Source organism: Apostichopus japonicus, chromosome 12, assembly GCF_037975245.1.
Source record: "Apostichopus japonicus isolate 1M-3 chromosome 12, ASM3797524v1, whole genome shotgun sequence".
NCBI classification, from domain to species: domain Eukaryota; kingdom Metazoa; phylum Echinodermata; class Holothuroidea; order Aspidochirotida; family Stichopodidae; genus Apostichopus; species Apostichopus japonicus.
This window is the reverse complement of record NC_092572.1, coordinates 10,024,478-10,045,075: the sequence shown is the minus strand read 5'-3', so window position 1 is coordinate 10,045,075 and position 20,598 is coordinate 10,024,478. Positions and strand designations below refer to the sequence as shown.

At 34.6% G+C, this 20,598-nt stretch overlaps 1 protein-coding gene across 5 annotated transcripts in view; it reads right to left on the bottom strand.

Annotated features, from left to right (window-relative positions):
- Nucleotides 1-1,778: 1,778 nt before the first annotated feature.
- LOC139977938 (tyrosine-protein kinase CSK-like) overlaps nt 1,779-20,598 on the bottom strand; it is a 35,818-nt gene continuing 16,998 nt past the window's right edge. For 2 of the 5 annotated variants that reach the window (XM_071987683.1, XM_071987684.1), the window contains 16 exons: nt 20,301-20,451; nt 19,254-19,281; nt 18,790-19,046; nt 17,991-18,119; nt 17,520-17,628; nt 16,614-16,862; nt 10,242-10,269; nt 9,951-10,012; nt 8,812-8,982; nt 8,217-8,327; nt 7,846-8,012; nt 7,418-7,537; nt 6,609-6,723; nt 6,219-6,312; nt 5,331-5,412; nt 1,779-4,822 (listed from right to left, as the gene is read on the bottom strand). In XM_071987683.1, coding sequence (XP_071843784.1) covers nt 4,721-4,822; nt 5,331-5,412; nt 6,219-6,312; nt 6,609-6,723; nt 7,418-7,537; nt 7,846-8,012; nt 8,217-8,327; nt 8,812-8,982; nt 9,951-10,012; nt 10,242-10,269; nt 16,614-16,674 — 1,113 coding nt within the window. In that variant the 5' untranslated portion in view covers nt 16,675-16,862; nt 17,520-17,628; nt 17,991-18,119; ... (1 more) ...; nt 19,254-19,281; nt 20,301-20,451 and the 3' untranslated portion in view covers nt 1,779-4,720. Of the gene's footprint in view, nt 4,823-5,330; nt 5,413-6,218; nt 6,313-6,608; nt 6,724-7,417; nt 7,538-7,845; nt 8,013-8,216; nt 8,328-8,811; nt 8,983-9,950; nt 10,013-10,241; nt 10,270-11,442; nt 14,639-16,613; nt 16,863-17,519; nt 17,629-17,990; nt 18,120-18,789; nt 19,047-19,253; nt 19,282-20,300; nt 20,452-20,598 lie in introns of those variants that run through there. The other 3 variants (XM_071987682.1, XM_071987680.1, XM_071987681.1) reach the window with 3 other exon arrangements.

The window sequence follows — 20,598 nt, the reverse complement described above, 5'->3', positions numbered from 1 at the left end:
CTTCAACACCCACTCCATTTTGTAAACTTAATTTTGTATTTTCACCTGGCCTTAGATGCAATTTGGTGCTCCAAATGAGATTTTTTTCTCATTTGGAAATGAAAAAGGGGTTTTTTGACTTGCGAAGTGGGGGGGCGGAATGATACTTCCGCCCCTCCACATTTTTCACTGGGGGGGCTGGCGCCCCCCAGCCCCCCCCCGGTTCCTACGCCCTTGCTAGTAGTAGTACCACAAGGCATGGTACCATGTAAACATTGCCCCCACTGCAGACCAACCACTTCTCCGCACGAGGTAAATGTTAAAACGGCTTGCCATACGACCGATCCTTCCATTCCACTTAAATTAAATTGCATTTTACTTAAGTAGAATTGAATTTTACTTAAGTAAAATGCAATTGTATGTAGCTTAAGTGCATTTTAATTCTTCTTAAGTAGAATACAATTTAGTTAAATTCAATTTCACTTAAGCTTAATTGAATTCTACTTAAGTAAAATACAATTTTACATAATTAAAATTCATTTTGCTTAAGTGAAAAAGAATGACACTTTTACTTATAGAGGTATTGAAATGGAAAAAATGTCTTTATCATCGTATTTTGTACACTCGTAGCTTTCCAATGATACCCAATTTGTGTCAAACGAAGCTTGCATCCTTGAGGAATAAACGATAAAAAATTCGAGGGTAATAAAACTTTCTAAAAATTGTTGTATTTACGGTAATGCGGCGTGACGTCAGTCAAGGAACTCAACTCACTTCCGAGACGCTATGTTTACATTCTTAAACGTCTGAGAACACACAACATTACAGGGGCGGATGCAGGATTTTTGACAGGGGGGGTCTGACTGGTCCAGCCGCGCCTGATCGAAAGACTATCTAAGCGGAGCGCCACCATCGGTTGGCGCGGAGCGTACCAGAAAATTTTTGGCTTTACAAACCCCCCCAGATGGCCGGAAACGGCACTTCCCGAGTATTCTAAGCTGCATGTACCTAGCCTGAAAAAAATGGATCTCATGTCTGCAATTTCTCAATTGATGAGAAAAAAACAATCTATGAAATATAGTAATACATATCAGATGAGTTGAGATGATACAAAAATCATAATGCCTTTAGCCACCAATCCCCCTCCCGTCCCTCACCACTGTTTGATGCAGGGCCTCAGTGGCTTAGCTAGGGGTATTGGTCAGGAGGGGCAAGAATGGTCTGTAGGGGCGCTTTCGACACTATCTAAGCGGAGCGCCACCACTAGTTGGCGCGTAGCGTACAGAAATTTTTTGAGTAAAGATACTCCCTAGATCGCCGGAAATGACCCTTTCCGGGCCTGGCTAATTTGCAGATAAACGAAGAATAAATAGGTGTCATCGCCAAATTACACCAACAAAATGTGACAAATGTCAATAAGTAGATGAGAGCGCAATAAAAAAGTCAATAATCGCGAATAAGTAAAAAGTGGTAAAGAGCTGAAAAGGGCGCCAGCAGTCCATTTGAGTCCGTCAGGGGGGGGGGGCATCCGCCCCCTGACTGTATGGACGCTCCGCCACTGCAAAAACTCAGTCGAAATGTATCTGCATCAGTACGAGTTAGCTAGTTTTATTGATGATCTCTTCATGATAGATTGGAGAGAACAAACGCCGTGGATGTTTCTCAATGAACTTTTGGACCACTTCGTCAGTGTCGATAGGAGTGTTATAATACGTGTTCATGAGAACAAGAGCTGTGAGACGTTCCTTGCCCATTGTTGATCGGAGAACAGTTTCATGCCTTCTCACCGCAGAAAACGATCTCTCATGAAGAATTCGTCGGTGCATCCTATGCAGCCTACCGCTCTGCCACCTCACTGCCCAAAACAATTCGAACACCACCTCAATTTTGAAACTTTTCGGTCTGAAAATTGAGATTTTTAGGCATTTTTTGCACGTGTAGCACGCGTGCACACTATAGTTCATTTGACGGAAAAGACACACCTGGCTGACTTGTAAGGATAACCTCCCTTCTGACGTCCTACGTGTTTAAAATTGGTGTTTAATTTAATTATTTTTTCTCTCTCTCTCTTTTTTTCTCTCTTTTTTTTTCTCTTTTTTTTTTTTTTTTGGGCCAAGAGCAGGGGGGGTCCGGACCCCCTGGACCCCCCCTGGATCCGCGCCTGCATTACACTGTTGCAGTGCTCCGTAGTAATTGAGATTTGGTGTTTGGAGTTTTGTTTTTACGTAAATTTATCTCGTAACTGTTAGGTATGCCGAGCCGATATGTGGTATCAGGTTGCTCCACCAGAAGTAAAGACGGATTTCTACTGCAAGCTTTTCCAAAAGATGACAGAAATCGAAGAATTTGAACACGACTCGCTCAAAACACTACACATACACAACGTTACGAGTGCCTGTAGGCCTATACTTTTGCCAAATTACTTGTTATGACCATAGCCTAGGCCTCCTTGATACAGCAAATGACGATTTTTTTTTTTGGTTACCTAATATTTGGCACAAAACTGAAAGCCATTTGGTTTAACAACAATCAATACTATATCTGCAATTTTTCTTTTGTGGTAAAACTGGCGTTGTTGATGTGATGTGTTGTGATTTTACGTAACAGTTGGATGATACAATTACACGGGCTAGCCTGTTATACAACGTCTATTAGTAAGGTCTAGACCCCATGTTACCATTACTAGTACTATAGGGTTACACTGTACATAATGTCACATTTTCCTTGCACTGTAAGACACAAAATTTTAGAAGCTTCGCTACGAAGTTAAGTAGCAGGATCATCGACATTCGAGATAATTTAAATCATATGATGGTCTTAATAACGGTGGGTTTGTTTATGCTCAACCGACCAGTTTTGGTTCAGGGTTCTGCTCGGGGACTTCGATCGGCAGCCACGCGTCTCGGCCATCGGGATCGTTTTACAATTCTTCTGCAAGGGGCTCAATTGATAGGGAAAAACACCGATATTATCTTCATCACCCTCGAAAACTATTTCCTCCTCTTCTTCCTTAAGAAAATAATTTTCGTCAAAGCTTACGAATGTCCTGAGAGGTAAAGTCCTATTTCCTCGGAATCGGAAGATTCGGGAGAAGACATTTTCAATTGATGAGAAGAGTGTTGTGGTTACATGTAGTAAACTGTGTAACGCCGTATTGGTAAACAGCGGGGAGTCGGCTTTGGCTGAAATGGTTCCTTTGATGACGTCATATGAACTGCGGTGGGCAGCTTTGCTTTTTTTTACGAGTGGCTGCTCGGGAGGTCTCTAATCTAGTCTCTAATGTAGATAAACCATTCCAAGACATGAAAAAATTTCATTTCATAACCTCTGTAAGCTAAATTAAATTTTACTCAAGTAGAATACATTAAGCTTAAGTGAAATTGAATTTAACTTAAGCTTAAAAGAAAGTGGTAATTTTACTTACGTGGAATACAATTAAACTTAAGTAAAATACAATTCTACTTAAGTGCAAATAATTTCACTTAAGCTTAATTTTATTCTATTTAAGTGCAGTTAATTTCACTTAGGCTTAATTGTATTCTACTTAAGTGGAATTAGTTCTACTTAAGTAGGAAAACGAGGTAAATGTTAAAACGGCTTGCCGACGTCTAGACTGCCCGACCCCTGTGCAGCCCCAGTCTATCTTAGCCCTGCTTATCCTTGGGTTGTGCCCGACCCCAGTACGTTATATTTGGCAAATGTAAATATTTATACGATGTAGATGTAGAACGAGACGAGAAATTATACTTGTATTAATCCTGCAACTCTGGTGTCTGCCTCCTGATTTAGTGATAATCTGTACCGTCCCCCATCTACCTCCCCTACCCTCCTCCAGTTGGTTTCGAGACAGGTTTTTCACGACTAGATGTTGATGGCGTTACAATATATTGTAACGATGATACAAAGACAGTATTTATTAAACCTTTTAGAACAAAATTTTGATATACATCATTAAGTAATAGCTTTTTCAATTGCTAGTTGCCTTTTAATAAAATGGTCGACTATTGGTCAACATTCAACCTAATGTCTTAGAAAAATTCTTTATTCAGCTTTCAATATTGGTAATCACCTCTTGTTTAAAATATATCAGTTCATAATGAGTCAAATATGTTGCCTTCTATTTAGTTAGTGCATTCTTATTACCAGGTTTCCACTTTAGTGTATATATTACAAAATCTTGATTTCTTCAAATATTTGCCTTTAAATGAAGATAACTAGTAAGTTGCAAATCCATTCCGTAAATCCAAAACATGTGCATAGTTTTGTTTCAGTATAATAACAAACGTCTACTCATTTCTACGGTAGGTGTGCAAAACAAAAAATCAAAACGGTTATCATAAAGAATGTCACCTAATAAATATAATACTTAGAAAGTGGTTGTATAGCCATATAGTAGTACCTTTCAAATCACGTTAAAATTTTTGTTATCCACTGACAAGCATATAATATACACAGAATATAAAACATATAAGTTTCTACACAAATATTTTGTTTATATTTTTGAGAACATGATATTTCCAAAAACAATACAGGTAAAACTGTCCAGTCAAAATGATAAATAAATCAAAACATCGCTCTTTAGTTTTCTTACAGTACACGTACTGCAAAATCAGTTCATTCTTACACAGGCCTACTTTCCGGCATGATATATGTAATCATGAATAAATTAATACATCGCTCTTTAGTTTTCGTACAGTTCATTCTTACTTTCCGGCATGCTATGTATATATATATATATATCTTATGAGTAGGTATCTTCAGCAACATTCGCTGATCCCATAGCCACATACGTCGTTGATAACGGTATCTCATAAGAACTGTCATCTAGTAACTTCTGAAATATCTGTTGAGAGTTAATTTGATCATATTACACACTCAGTTAAGTAAATTTATAACGAATGAAAATATTGTTTAAAAAGGTACATGCAACCATTACTTTCCAAGAAATGTCATGTTGCTTTCCTTGAACAGTTTCTTCAACTGCGTTTTGGCGCAATTTTAATTGATATTTTCAAGTCATTTAAACGATCCTTGTATGCCTTTTTTCATTATACTGCTTTACACATTTCCTGACATGTTGTATATCATATTGTAATATATTTTCTGTATTTTATATTATAATTAAGGAGGTATACGGATGTAGTCACAATTTCACAGTCAAATGTTTAAGACATGTAGGTTGCATGTTTTAACATGTTTATTCTTCTCGCCAAGCCTTTGTGTTCAATGGGTGTGGCGTGTCGTACCGGTCTACATCTTAGATCACATTGCCTCATTCAGTTATGCGAGATATATATATCCGTGTCATGAGAAACGTAATGGCAATTTAGAAAGAAGAAAGGTTCTCTTACTTCCAGGAAAGTTGCTTTCAAACGATGTATGGATGGTCGAAAAGCACAGTTATGGCTCCAACATTTGTACAGGATGTTATCTCTGCAGATTAGCCAAGTGCAATAAAATCAAGTGAAACCATTGACGTATACATAATCAGGGCCGATTACGTCAAGATGGAGACGCCCGGAATTAAGGGTCATGTGACGTGATTCATGTAGCACTGAACTCTTATTGTACCCCTTGACTGTGTTTGCTACGACACATGGTCTCATAGCTATGACATTTCTCGTAGAGCTACCCGAACACGAAACCCAGCTTAGTGGAAGATGTTTTCAATGTTTACCGCAATTTTCATTGAGACTTCCAGATTATGTATATTTCGATCAGTTAATTATGATATTGAAACACAGGTAAATAATTTTCCAAGACATTTTCAGTAGTACCTAGAAATATTTTGTAAGTTTTGAACCTGGATTAATTAGTAACTTAACTTGGCTTGTTATATGGCACAAACAGTTGGAACAAACATATGGAAGAAACATATGGAACAGTGGATGTTATTTCAAAGGCAAGCTTGATTTTAAACGTTTCTTACAAGGATATCCTCGTTATGCTATTTTTCAAGTTCACCGTCATCATAGTCATTGCATAGTCAAGATACCTGGAAAGGTATTGTAAGTTATAAACCTGGCTTTATCACTAACTTAGCTTTGCTTTAGTTATATAGAACAAGTTCACCGTCGTCTTAGCAATTGCGGGTTATAATTGATCACAAGAATAATAATTAATGATCATATCTACCATATTAAGGTATTTATATCGAAAGATAAATACAACAATCAAAGATAAAGCATTCATGAAACCAAAACAGTATACATATGGAATTTGAATGTAATCATGATTACTTTATCTGGAAATATTTCTTTGGCCATGGGAATGATGGTTCAAACAATTCTTTATGCGACGTAATTTCTGTATCATCAGGGAAAGGTGACATTCCTGTAGAAAAACAAATCAATGACATCATGTACATTCTGACGTAGGGACGAAAGGATCCGAGAAATGAGCTTTTTAAAAAAATTTAGATTTGTATTTCGTTTCCTGGTTATTGTTCAATGACATTTATTATGTGATTAAGATCATATTATGCATGAAGAGCTATTGAATAACTGTACACAAATACACTTGATCGTGGTGTCGTAATTGACTAAGTTTCAAACTATTCACGATACCCAATCTGGATATTCTCTTTCACTTTCACATCCATAGAAGAATAACAGTACATTATTTTTTACCATCGGACATGATTTCCCATATCGTTACTGCTATAGACCACACATCACTTGACTCTGTGTATACGCTGGAAATCAACATTTCTGGTGGAAATTGATTTAAAGTTGCTGAAAACATCTATTGTGGAAAATAGTATATAAAGAGGGTTAAATTTCAATTGTAAGAGCCCTTTTGGTTTTTGTTACTAACTAGGATGGTTTAGCTACGTAAATGCGTAAGTCCCAGACAGCATTCGCAATGTTGGGACTTATGACAAGTTGAATACAAATTCTCACATTAGGTCGATGACGTGAAAAACTACTAACACTACTAATAAACACCATCGACACCATGTGTCTCATAAAATTAATATTGTTATAAATGAGCAAACAATTTCAAGTTTTATTGTTGTTTTTAATGTTGTTTGCTTATTTATAACAATATCTATTTTGTGAAATGACGGAACGTAAAATAATTAAGTTCTTAGCAACACCTAATACTGGCAACGAATTCAGTACTTGTTACTATTAACTTTCACCTAGGAAATATGAACAGAAATACAACAGGCAGTAAAATGAGTCACAGCTTTATATAGTATTTAACTATAAGTTAGTGTTCTTTCAAGTCCCGAGAGAACTTGAGGTAACGAACTATTTAGTTGTAACACAAGAATGAGAATAAGAAGTTGTAACGTAATTGGTGGTAATAATAGATCAATCTACGCTTTAATCATTGCCATGCATATAAAGTATATACAAAGCACATTGTGAGTTATTTGCTACTATGTTCAATTATTCGAAAGAAAATGTAGAATTAACTGTTAATATTACACCTGTGATCTCTGCAGGGTAGCTATTTTGGATGCGTCGCCAGCGACACAGAAATCGTACAATTTAAGTTGTCCATCTGTGGTCACCAAAAGTTTCTTGGTCGTTAAGCCGGGATGGAGAAACTGTTATAATAACAGTAATAAAGTAATAATAAAATGTAATTTATTTCAAAACTTTCGTTTTTATATTCTTTAGTTACAAGCATTATGATATACATTACCTAACAGCAAGTCTTAAGAAAAATAAGGTTTACGCCCTGACATTTAAACTTAAAAACTATAAAAATGGAAATTTTCTGTATGTGCTTGGTTCTTTATGTAACCTAACTAACCTAACATGAAATTTCCTCCAGCGAGAAGACAGGAGAATACAACGCAATGCAAACATAAACTTCTTAATGAAAATAAATAGAATGATTTTCTTATCTTACCCCATACGTATTTATGATATGCATCCCTTCCAAAAGACCAGTGACGTGTTTAATAATGTCAGACAAAGACCTGCGACAATGGTCATTCCTTGTTGCTACTGCTTCTCGAGTCAACAAACAATGTAAAGTTTCACATACAATATGCTCGCTCATGAGATACAAGTTATCTAAAAACAGAGGATGAAATCAGATCGATGAATGCGAATGATAAAAATTTAAAAAATCATATATTTGAAAGTGACTAACGTTGGGAAAGTATTGCAAACCAGTTTGACTTTGTTACGCTGTTATGTTCCTTATGAAAAGATTCTCGAATTTTCACATTATTCACAGCAATATTTCACAGTTAATCAATTAAAAGTAAAACTCACTACTTTCAAAAGATATTGCTTCGATTTTCGTAAGATTCTTCGATTCCGGCAATTGAAGACAATTTCTCAGAAATGCTTCCCAATGGATTTCGTTCGTTCTCCAAACTATTTCTGCAAATATACACAATACCAAGAACACAACATGTACACATGTTTCTTGATAGAGTCATACTTTATGTGACATACATAACACTAACCGTGGTATAAATAAATATGTTGGCTGAAGTTTCTTCGATATTGAAGAAAGCTGTTCATTTAATGGCTGAGATGATATAAAAATGGTTGTACTTTTTTTACCAAGATACAATACCACTGTTGGTACAAAATCTACAATAGGAAAACCAGCGGACGTTTCGGAGATGTTATTGTTTGTTTTCAGGTTTTCTTGTGCAGGCAGTTAAAAACATACGTTCGGCAAATGACTTTTCTTTCCGCAATTCTTAAATTTGGCCACAATGACATTGTTTATAGACTACACTATCATTTAAATGTATATTAACTACATCGTTTAATGTCACCAACCTGTTATTTTATTGCGATACGGTAATGATGATGTGATCGACGCAACTTAATTTTGTGTTGTTATTTCACTTACCTGTGATGCTTGTTATTACAACACAAGTGTTGGATCTACTAGGGAGATTGACGGACCCCAACCACCTGTTGTATATGTTCCCCATCTTCATGCTATTTATGATGGAGATGTCTTTCTCATCGACAATAATTGGGCTTCTTCCATCTGTTACATCAGCGGTAGAATAGTAATCTGTGAGAACATTGATTATACAATGGGAAGGTATAATTCTGGCCGGAAAGCAAAAACCCAGATCGCATGTAAATATTGACTGCTAGAATGCTATTTCAAAGACAAAGCCCGAAGCCTAGATTGCAGAAGATTAAGAACAATTTATGGCAGCCATTGTATGCATCTTTTAAAAATAATTGAAAGATGTATATAGAAGGCTTAGAGTTGACTGTATGGGTATGAAGATCCACGCTAATGAAATGTAATTCAGTTTTCCTTCACTTTACCGAAGTATTAGTGGATTGCTATTTGCGTAATTCATGAAGATGATATTGAAAACTGTTGCTGATTGTAAAACCAAAGCTTGAAAAGCAGTAGATTCAGTTATTTTTTAAACTGAAACGTCATAATGTGAATTATATATGCAGGTGACACCAACGATACCCAATCTAATTACACATGCTATGAAACAAACAACTTAGTACAGGCAACGTTTTGCTGAATTTTTGATAAATGTGGAAATATATATACACAACATGCATTATCAGTAAAATGTTATCTTTATAAAACATATGAAAGCTGTTCTCCTGGCAGAGTGAGGTCGTTTTGTCTCCTAATTTCTGCTGTGAAGTCAAAAACACTGTTAAAGGCCTGCAGGCAATTTACCTGCATGTACCAAACAGTAGATCGAACATTCCAAAGTTGCATAAACTAAACAGTTTGTTTCTTGTTTGATGAAAAGTCACTAACGCTGAACACAGTCTGATTAAATTTTCACTTTTCTGCCCCAACTCTTCCTCTTTTGTTCTAAGTGACAATCAACGTTGAGGCTCTGTTGTTAATGAATATCTCACACTAACAGTCACAATGAGACTATCTTTAGATAATAAACTGATTTCGTATATGACAATGAATAACGACATTGTCTCTAACATAATATTTATGTATTGTTATTCTCACGAAAGCCATACAATTAAAATGAGACGTACTTGGTTCGTCAGTTTCCAGAACGTCGTTGTTTTGTGTGTTCATTTGATTCTTTGTAGTGATACTTTTATTTCAAAAAAAAAGAAAGAAATTAAACAGTCAAATCTTATATAAATATATAAATCTATTATATAATGCAAAAGCGGTGGATGAATATATAAGAAGGCAGGGGAAATAGATTTTGATTTTGATTTGATGTTAAAAAAACTAAACTTTCCTAAAACAAACTTTGTGCACGAAATAAGAAGCAGATTACATATCTTTCTTATTATCACGTGATTTATATTACTTACCTTTCTCTTCTGTGCCATTTTACTGGGGCTGTTGATAAAAAGGATGAACAAGGTGCTGAAGAGGTCAATTTGATTTGAAATACAATGTTGATAATTACGGAAGATCGACTAGTCTAACAAAATCTAACTATGACAGTTATGTTATGGCAGTTATGGCAGTCCATGTGATCAATTTCCGATTACTGAAAATTATTGAAGTTATAAAACGAAAAGAAAAATAATGATAACAATACATTATTTTAGTCACATTCAATATGTTGTAGAGTATCTCATAACAGCAGCTAAGAAAGTAATATTATCCTTATCTGAATATGAAACACGCAAAACGAACTTCATATTTATCCAAATAAGTTAGTGCTCTGTTCGTTTTCTTTTTTTCATGAACAAATGCAGTTTAGGAGGGATGTCATATCAACAAATTATTCACATCATAAACGATAAATTTTCGGGAATTATCCTTTTCCACACTTGGTAAATATTGGCAGCAATTTGAAAAATAGTAACCATAGTTTAAATTTTCGATATTAGTGACGGGACAATGTCATTATAAACAGTCATTTATATATGTATTATAACAAATATTTATAAATGTGTCTTTTTTTGAAGACATAATTTAAGTCAACGTATCCATGTGACCTTTACATTTTACTATTTCGGTTAGAATATGATTCATGATGATACATTTGCACTGAGAACGGGTGCTGACTCCTGCTGGTCACTCTTGTTCATAAATGTACCATTAATAACTTACTACGCAAGTCATTTGTATTTCATATTTTGTGACATTCTGATTCACCACAATCCATACAATTTAGGGTGTTCTGTTAAGTCTGAAATATATTTCTTCAAAATTCAACAATGGGAAGCTTCGAATTAGCTGCCCAGAGGCCAGAAATATCTCAACCGAAAGAACCCTACAGGAAGAACTAACTGGTGACACAATTGTAAGTTAGATCCAAAGGAAGACAAATGTCATCTGACTTGTTTAGCACAATACTGGCCCAGTATTACCTGGTTGTTCTGCTTATAAACCACTTCGGTAAACACATGAAAATTATGAACATTTGTTTCTAAGAAGGTTTAAATATCCACCACTTCTACTACAGAATCAACAAAAGTAAACCTTTCCTACTTTCTTATTTGCCCTTATTTTATAACAGTTAACTTTTGCTCTTCCAAATGTCATGTATCACGTTAATACCTTTGAGCGCTACCTGGACTCTCAGATTCTGCAAGTAAAACAACGTAGGCTTCCATAATGTCTTCTTAATCATTGAGAATAATGGCAAGAGGGTCTGGTGTGAGACTTTTACCTTGTTTTACAACGTTACAGTGAATACAGCCATTTTTCTTCCATATTGGCAATACAAGAATTTGCATCTTCATATAGCGAGCAAAATATATGGTAGCGATTCCTATTTCTGTTGCATTTCTTTGATGGGGCGCCAATCAAAAGCCATGGTACATTGGATTTAAGTTCAGTAGTTAATACGTTATTAGAGTTATTATTGTTACTGTTCAGTATGTCTATCTTTTGTTTATGATATACTGCAAGAATATTTATAAAATATAAGTCACTATCTTAAGTAAATAAATATGTAGCAGAAAATAAAGTAACGCCAACGTATTTCAAAATGACAACATTTGGTTGAAAGAAAAGGTTCTTTACTGAAATTTAGTAAAAAAGATAGAAAGTTGAAAAAAGGAACATCAAAAGAATTTGTCTGAGTTAACAGAGACAAAACTCCTTAAAATTACAACCTGAGTGGCCGAGGATATGGAACACACTTTGACCAAATTCAAATAGTTGCACACGCGATAACTCGTTTTCCCGAGTTTGCTGCCCTGGGTTGAATTTTCTTGAGAGATCGATATTGTGTAACACGTTGTTCAAACACAGACATTCTATTGTCTCTGAGAAGTGACATTTGTAGGCTTAGTCTTAACAACAGTAGCATACTCGCACACATTGTCACTTTCACTGGTACGATAAAAAACATTCTTGCTACTTTCGTGATCAATATCAATAAAGTGCAGCTCTTTTACTTTTCTCTGTAATATAACAATATAAAGGCAACGTTTCTCCTACTAGAATTTATCTACTCGTCAGACAAAAGGAAACTTGAAGATTTGCAGTCTCTTGTCGAATAGCTGTAGTTTCCAATTCGAACATTTTCCGAAACCTAGAACGATGATCATACCTTCAATACCATTATCCACAAGTCTCGTTTGCAACACATTGTTAATTTAAAAATAAAACCTCCAAATACATCCGTGCTCAAGAAGTTATAAGCTACCAAGAAAATAATTTACCAGGCCGTTAATCAGAACCGTTTCGGTATTCACGACATTACCAGGCTATCGTGAGTTGCAACGAGCTGCATATCTCTATTTCAATCGTAACATTTTCGTGTGTAGGTTTATGTCTTAAGTGAAGCAGAACACTCTCATACTCATATTTTGTGAGCATTGTGCAAGAAAGGTGAGTAAGAAAACATTGTTCATATTCTTGTGCAATGTTTCAACTTTATCCTTGTTATTGCACTAATGTTGATGGCACTTTAAAGCAGCATTTTGCGTCCTTTTCTATGATTTTTCTCAACCTCACTAACTCCACTATGCCATAACGACAAAGCTTATTTACTTAAATCTTACTTCAAATCATGGCATAAAAGTCGAAAATTTGCAACTTTCATTTTTGTTTTTCTCCAAAATATTTTCCGTTGGGATCCCAATAAACCTCGCCCATAATATGAATATTTAAACACTACGCACGTCATTGACCAATAAATACGTAATACAACACCATGCTTGATTTGTGTACAGTCTTTATGGCAGTTGTACCAGGGAGTCCCATTACAACTTCCTGGTTGTACCAACGCAAAGTCTTGAATCTATTCTAGCAACGGCTCATAACTAAGCCTGCATCTCTGATTGGTTGAATGTGGGTTTGAGGAACTGTAGGCGATTAATTTTAAATTTGGAATTTGTCGTGGACACTTGTCTCATTATCGGCAAATATCATTAATTACTCGCCAATTAACGTTGTTGGCGGGAAAAACTTGGCTAATATCTTAGTTTGCTGTTTTGTGATTGATACATGTAAAAAACTTGATGGACATGTCAAAATAGTAGAAAATGGCGACCAAACGCAAAATGCTGCTTTAATGGAAAGTAATCGAGCCATTTGCAGCATTTGTATTCAGAGATGTCATTTTTTGACAATAATCGAGAAGGCAATTACATGAACGATATTCCAGTAATGCAAAGTGGACCATCATCAAGTAATGCTTTCGTCCAATGATACAATTACGGTGGTAAATTATTTAAACATCACATATGTATGAAGTATTATGTAATAATTGAATGCTGAACATGCACTAAACCCGTTAAAAATCGTTGTTTCTGGTTGTTTCTAGTTTCTGCAAGGAATATTATGGTGGCACACAACTCGGCGCATACGTGGAAAGGGAAAATGTTCTTCATTTTATTTTTTTAAGAGGATCTTATCAGATGGTCTATGACGTCATCAGGAGAGTTCTTCTTTAAAAGCTGAATTGTCCTAATTTAATCATCTGGTTGAATTGGCCTTGAAAATTGCCATATTTGACAACGTTGCCTTTACTCTTTAGATTCATAATTTGTCAATATAATTTCCTCAGTGAATAACATTATTTGTACATTAAAAATCGCAAGACCATTTTAGCTCAATTGTCGCGATGATATTATTTACTCTGCTGTTTCTAGGTTACTTCGTCACCGATGTGGTGATGTCTAAAAGATGCAGAAAATTTACGATTCATTTCAGCCACGGAAATATCCTTTAACTAAATGTTTTGTACTATTTAGCTTGTGTGCAACATTCAATACAAACACATACACATCTGCTGTATTCAGAAACTGGAATTATAACAGAAAGTTGACAATAATGATCTTCTGCAAATATATGTTTTTGATTGCGTAAGAGTGAATAGCGCCAGGCGTGTCGATTAATGCAGGCCTTATGTTGTTGCTTCCAACGAAGATACTTCTAGCATCGAAATCGTCGTCACGTCTTGAAAGTGTGCATGGTGCAAAAAGGTGTACCTTGTTGTTGCTGGTGTAAGGATGTTGTCACGTGTGCATGGTGCAAAGGTGTAAATTGTTGCTGGTTAACGGACGTTGTTACGTCTTGTAAGTGGGCATGGTGCTAACAGGTGAACATTGTTGCTGATGTACGGATGACGTCATATCTTGTAAGTGTGCATTGTGCTAAAAGATGTATATTGTTGCTGGTGGACGGATGTCCTCGTGTCTTGTAAGTGTGCGTGGTGTTAAAAGGTTAACATTGTTGCTGGTGTATGGCATTTTTAAAACAAGTTAGCAACACCTGTTCAATAAGAAGTTTATAATTAAGATTATTTAGATAATTTGTATTTTACTAGCCGCACCCCCACCCCCCCCCCCGCCCCGACTTTCAAAGGTCACAGTGGATGTGGTCCTGTTTGAAAAGAAAACAAGGTTTTAAATATATACTTAGGTTGTTAGCTGCTGCCTGGTGCTGAAACGTGTATATAGTTGCTGGTGTACGGCATTTTGAAAAAGTTAGCAATAGCTGTGCACTAAGAAATTAGAGCTTATTAATCCGATTCTTCAAATAATTTGTATTGAACACACCGATTTTCTCACAGAATACCTGTATTTTTTTTTACTACCCCAAGACTGTTAAAGGTCACATTGGATGCGGCACTGTTAAAATAGAACAGGATTTCAACATGTATTTCGGTGGTTAGCTCCATAAAACTACAATACTGGTACACTAAACTATGTTATCAGCAACAGAAAAAATCGACTCTATCATTCTATATGACATGTTATTGCTCTATCAAATGTTAAACTGGAATGATTGTTGTAATGTTATATCGTTCATATACTGTACAAGTCTATGCTAGACGTGTAAAACACTAGTACATAACACGTTTTGTTAAATTTAGTCATTTAAATAAGAAAAGTCTTTGAAAAATCGTTTGTGTTAAACTATGTAAATCATTCCGTTATCTTGGACTAACCAAATAATCATTGTAACATTATAGATATTCACAACGTAATTCCTTTTAAATGCTATAACCTGCAGTTACTATCATCGATTGGTTTTGGTTTCACTTACATGGGGATATTGTTATCCGGACTCCTTGACACGGTGTATCCTGATATTTATATGAGAAAACAACTTAATGGTATTAAGGTTTACATCATTTTCAGTTTTCGACATACACCTGGTTGAAGGCAAATAATTAGCAATTCTTAGTAATTCCATTGATATAAACCGTTGTAGAGAACTATTCAATTTACAGATCCCCTTGATCAATGCCTTTTTTATTTTGATTGTCGTTGCTATGTAGAAATATTCTAAAATACATTCGGAAGTATTGTAACAAACAACATTAACGTACACCGGTACTTTACTACCGTTGGCAAAACGTATTTTCTACCAATGAGCAGTTCTGTTCCAAATTGCTCATGTTGGGTACTAGAGGACAATTCTTTTCAAATCACTTTTTAACGATTAATGTATTGGTGTGATGTCGATTAAAGAGGTCGTTATGTTAAAAAGACATTAGAAATGTTTAATTACTCAAAAAACTGGTTCTGTGGTAACTGAAAGCATGGTCCTATTGCTGTTAGTGTTTGTCTTTAAAGTCGTTATATCAACTTGAGATGTGATTGCATGGTACCCCAAAACAAAGCTTTACATAACTTTCATAGAGAAATACGTGTTATGTGTTGTATCACTTCAATTCTCAGATATTTAGTTTCTACATGACAGTTATAAACGCGTATTGAACAGACACGGCATTGCCTTCTCAAATAATATATATATATATATATATATATATATATATATATATATATATATATATATATATATATATATATATATATATATATATATATATATATATATATATATATATATATATATATATATATATATATATATATATATATATATACACACACACACAATAATCAACATTTATATAAACGAGTTTACACTACTCTGTGTCCTTTAATAAGTAAGAACACTATGAATACGGAAGACAAACATTGTTTGATAATTTATTTTTGTCTGAGATAGGACAAATCAAAACCACATAGGAGAGAAAGAGCACAATGAAAGATGTGTTCACTGGTTCTAGTGAATAATCAAAGTATTTTAGAGTGCAGATCTTCATCAACAAAGTATTGGTATACTTAAGGGTGTGACTGAAGTACGAAAGCTTTTTTGAAAACTACTAAATATTAAGAAGGTAAAAAAATTGTAAACATTATATTAAAAGAAGAATTATGTTTCTGTGAGAAATAGAGGACTTAGTTCATCAAATTACTAACAAAAGAGTTGTCGTCTCTGTACCAGCTCTGGAATTATCCTTATACAACCCACAGCTAACATGTACAATATGCCTGTCGTCAACTGTATATTTTCATTTCAAGCAACACTGATATTATTGTTATACAGTCACTTGATCTTTGCGGGAAAAAATGAAAAACAAAAGCAGCTGAAGCAAAATTTGTCATGTCGATCACCATTCCTCTGTCCATTCACTTGTTAACTGAATTACAGTTACCAAGCATCAGTTCCTGCAAAACAAAATCAGTAGATATGTAAAATTATTCCAATAGATCCAATTTCACTTATAATAAGCAGATATTATGTATGGTCTATACATAATATGGAAAACTATCGAAAGATTAAACAATAAAATATATTTGAGGGAAGAAGGTAAACAACAACATGAGTCATGAGTGTTCTGCACCAATGTCTTTACTAAATGAAACACTATTTGAGATATAGTTTCTGTAAATTGTCGTTTCTATCACTGATGAAGAAGTTATTAAGAAATCAAAACTTAACAAGATATTCAACAGAAACATGGTTAAGGACAGCTATAGTTGCATGCCTAACTTTGGCTCTATATTAAAAGGACACAACAAACATATACCAGCGTCTAACATGAAAAACGAGAAGGGAGCTTGCAACTGCCGACAAAAGGAAATACTGTTGGGCAGCTAACATCATATACATGGCCGATGTCAAGGAATCCGACAAATCTAAGACTCAAATATGTCTAACCGAACCTCCTTTCAAGCCTAGATATGACAACCACAAGCAGTCCTTTAACCAAAAAAATCATCGAGGCGCCACAGAACTCTCGAACATATTTGGCAGCTGAAGCAAACCAGCAAGCCTTTCCCCATCAATTGGTCGATCGCCAGCAGATCACAATCAGATCTTACCCAACTCTTGAAAATGTTGCTCAGGCTTTTTTTTTTTTCAAAGTTTCCGGAACATCTATATCGATCTTCTTTTTTCTCATCCATTTGGAAATAGCCATGCTTACTCGTGCTAAGGGAAAGACAATCAACATTTTGAGAGGAAAAAATGTTAATATTAGACTCTGACTCCTATTATCCACATATATGTATATAACCTACTCATGGCAGTCCCCTTGAAAGATATAAAACAAGTTAATAACGACGGCAAAAGTAATAACTTCCGTTGGTAATTTTAGTTCATGGCAATTACGTCACATGCATCACGAAGTGTGCACTTTATTGCAGTGAGGTACTTTATATAAGACAAGAGTAAATATTTTATTTTAAGAAGAACAAGTTTATCTTTGAGCTAGGTCAATGTCACAAAACTTCAAATATACCGATGATACATGGTGTTCACATTTTCAACTTCATGAACCACAAACTATGTGCCTTCGTTTGACTGGGATGCTCTCCTTATGTAAACAACATCATTGCCAGATAGGGATAAGCCATACTTTGCAAATTTGTCCCAATCAGATGCTCTCTCCTTCGAAATCGTTGCTATTACCTTATGTAGTTCTAAATATATAAATGAGAGTTTAACAAAAGGACCACATGAAATTTATATTAAATCATAGCAAACACATGACTCGTGGAAGAGCGTGCTATCTGTAGGTAACAAGCATCGTGGGATAAAGGTACATGTGAATGAGATTTGTTTTGAAAAAATATATATTTTAATGATTTGCAACAACATGGCACCATTTAATGTAAAAAGAGCACATATTACGACTATAGGGTTGGTACTTTTTAAATCTAAAGGAGCACATGTAAATATGAAATGGGCCATGGTACGGATTTTCATAAATGTAGGAGGAAAGATACCCCAGGCTCCTCATGCGTTGAAAAGGTTCACTTGATGGAATATATTCGACAATTTTCTACAATAACTGATTTACACTTACACCATCTAAGCAAATAACGTAATTGAATTTCTACCAAGAATTACTCTTAGATCTTTGGCCTTACAAATATATAAGAATGGTAATGCAGTAAGGTCAATATGACCGACTTTCAATGTTTTCATATTCCCTTCACCTTCATGTTAAACTGCAAATGTAGGAATTAATCAAGAACAAAATACATTAATAGTCGCTTAAACAGCAAAACGTGTAAAATAAAAGATTTAATGTTTGATAATATATCAGCCAAGAGAATTTAATGTGGAATGACAAAGTATAACACTTACTTTTCTCAATGTAGGTTATGACCACATCTCTTGCTGTAAATAAGTTTGCTTTACTCAACATTAAACACAATTGTCCTAAAGAGTCAACGCTGTCATCCACCGAAATCCCCTCTGGTGCTTCAGAGGAAGTACCCACTACACCCGTAGCAACCAGAAATTTGCGTAATCCACCCTGAGAATTGATTTCTGCCAATCGTTTACTTCCAACAACGCCAATTCTCTTGCTACATGTTGTTAATATCGCCAAAAACTCTTTACTGCCAATGGAAAAAAATGGATTTATATTGTTTGTGTCCGTTGCAACTAATGCCAATTAGTATAATGTATTGTATTTTAGGAACCCATGTAATACAGGTACACGTCCTTTACTTTTTAAATGAGTTTAATTAAATAGCAAGACACATTTGATCACAGGAAATAAATGGTAAAAAAAAAACAATTTTAAATATTGTAAAAATGTATACCTGCAAGCACCCTCGTTGGTGGGTTTCACTAAAAAAAGAAAATAATAAAGCAACAATTTAACTGATTGTAAATTAGATACGTATCACCACAACTGAAAATTTAATGGTTTGTATTAGGGATAATTCAACAGTTACAGTCTCTGAAATTATAATGTTCAATGTGATGATAACTTTCAGATATTGTGAGGTATTATAATTGAAAAAGAGTACCAAATTAGGAGCAATCTTCTGCAAATAGATCTAATTGCCTGCTACCATATTTTCCTGCCAATGTATGTAAACAATACACAGTATTCAATCTGCAATTATTTCTGATGTCATTTGTTAAATTGTGACGATAATGTCAAGCTGATATTACTGCTAGAAGATGTATTGGACATTGTCAGGCACAAACTATTTTCATACTTATCAGTTTTTCTTTCTCTACAGCGTTAAATTCCTTGTGCCAAGTCAAGTCATAGTAAAAATGTGCCTACTAATGTAATGCACATGTATTATATTATTATATATATATATATATATATATATATATATATATATATATATATATATATATATATATATATATATACATATATATATATATATATATATATATATATATATATATATATATAAATATTCATTCACGATAGTTCACCTAATCATATCCTTCTATCCTCTCCCCACCATACAAACTATAACCCGTTGTAATTTCACATGCTAGGTGCTAATGCTATAATCCCGCATTGGGAAAATAGGTCTGTCATTACAACATTGATTACATCGCTTACTGTAGCTAATACACTGCTTAAGCGAAGCGAGTTTTCAAGAAGCTAAATATTTCAACCATGTTATACGAAGCAAAGACCTAAATTAACATACTGGCAGATCGTGACTTAATTTAAAATTACACATCACGTTAATACAATTTTATTTTCTGGAATATACTTAGCAGAACTTTCTAGTATCTATTTAGCAAGTTTCTCCAATTCGTACTTCATTATAATGTGTCTACATTGATTTAGGATGATAACTCATAGTTCATATCTACTCAATGTTTTATACCTTTCAAAGCAGTGACATCTTTTATTCTGTTGCCTTTTGACATTATTTTACCACTGAGTTCATTGGCCTTGACAAGGTTTTGAAGGAACTGCTTCGAAACTTTCTGCTGCTGACCATCCATATACCTCCATTTTCTTAACATACTCAGAACCTGTCGTGAAAAGTTAACAGAAAAGATCAAATAGGCCTATATTGATTTTATATTATCTGATCTCCGACGTAAGAAATGGTTTCCTACTTGAATATAAATCTATATAAATTGTTTTTGGTTAGTTTTTTAAGTAATTTATTCTGCACA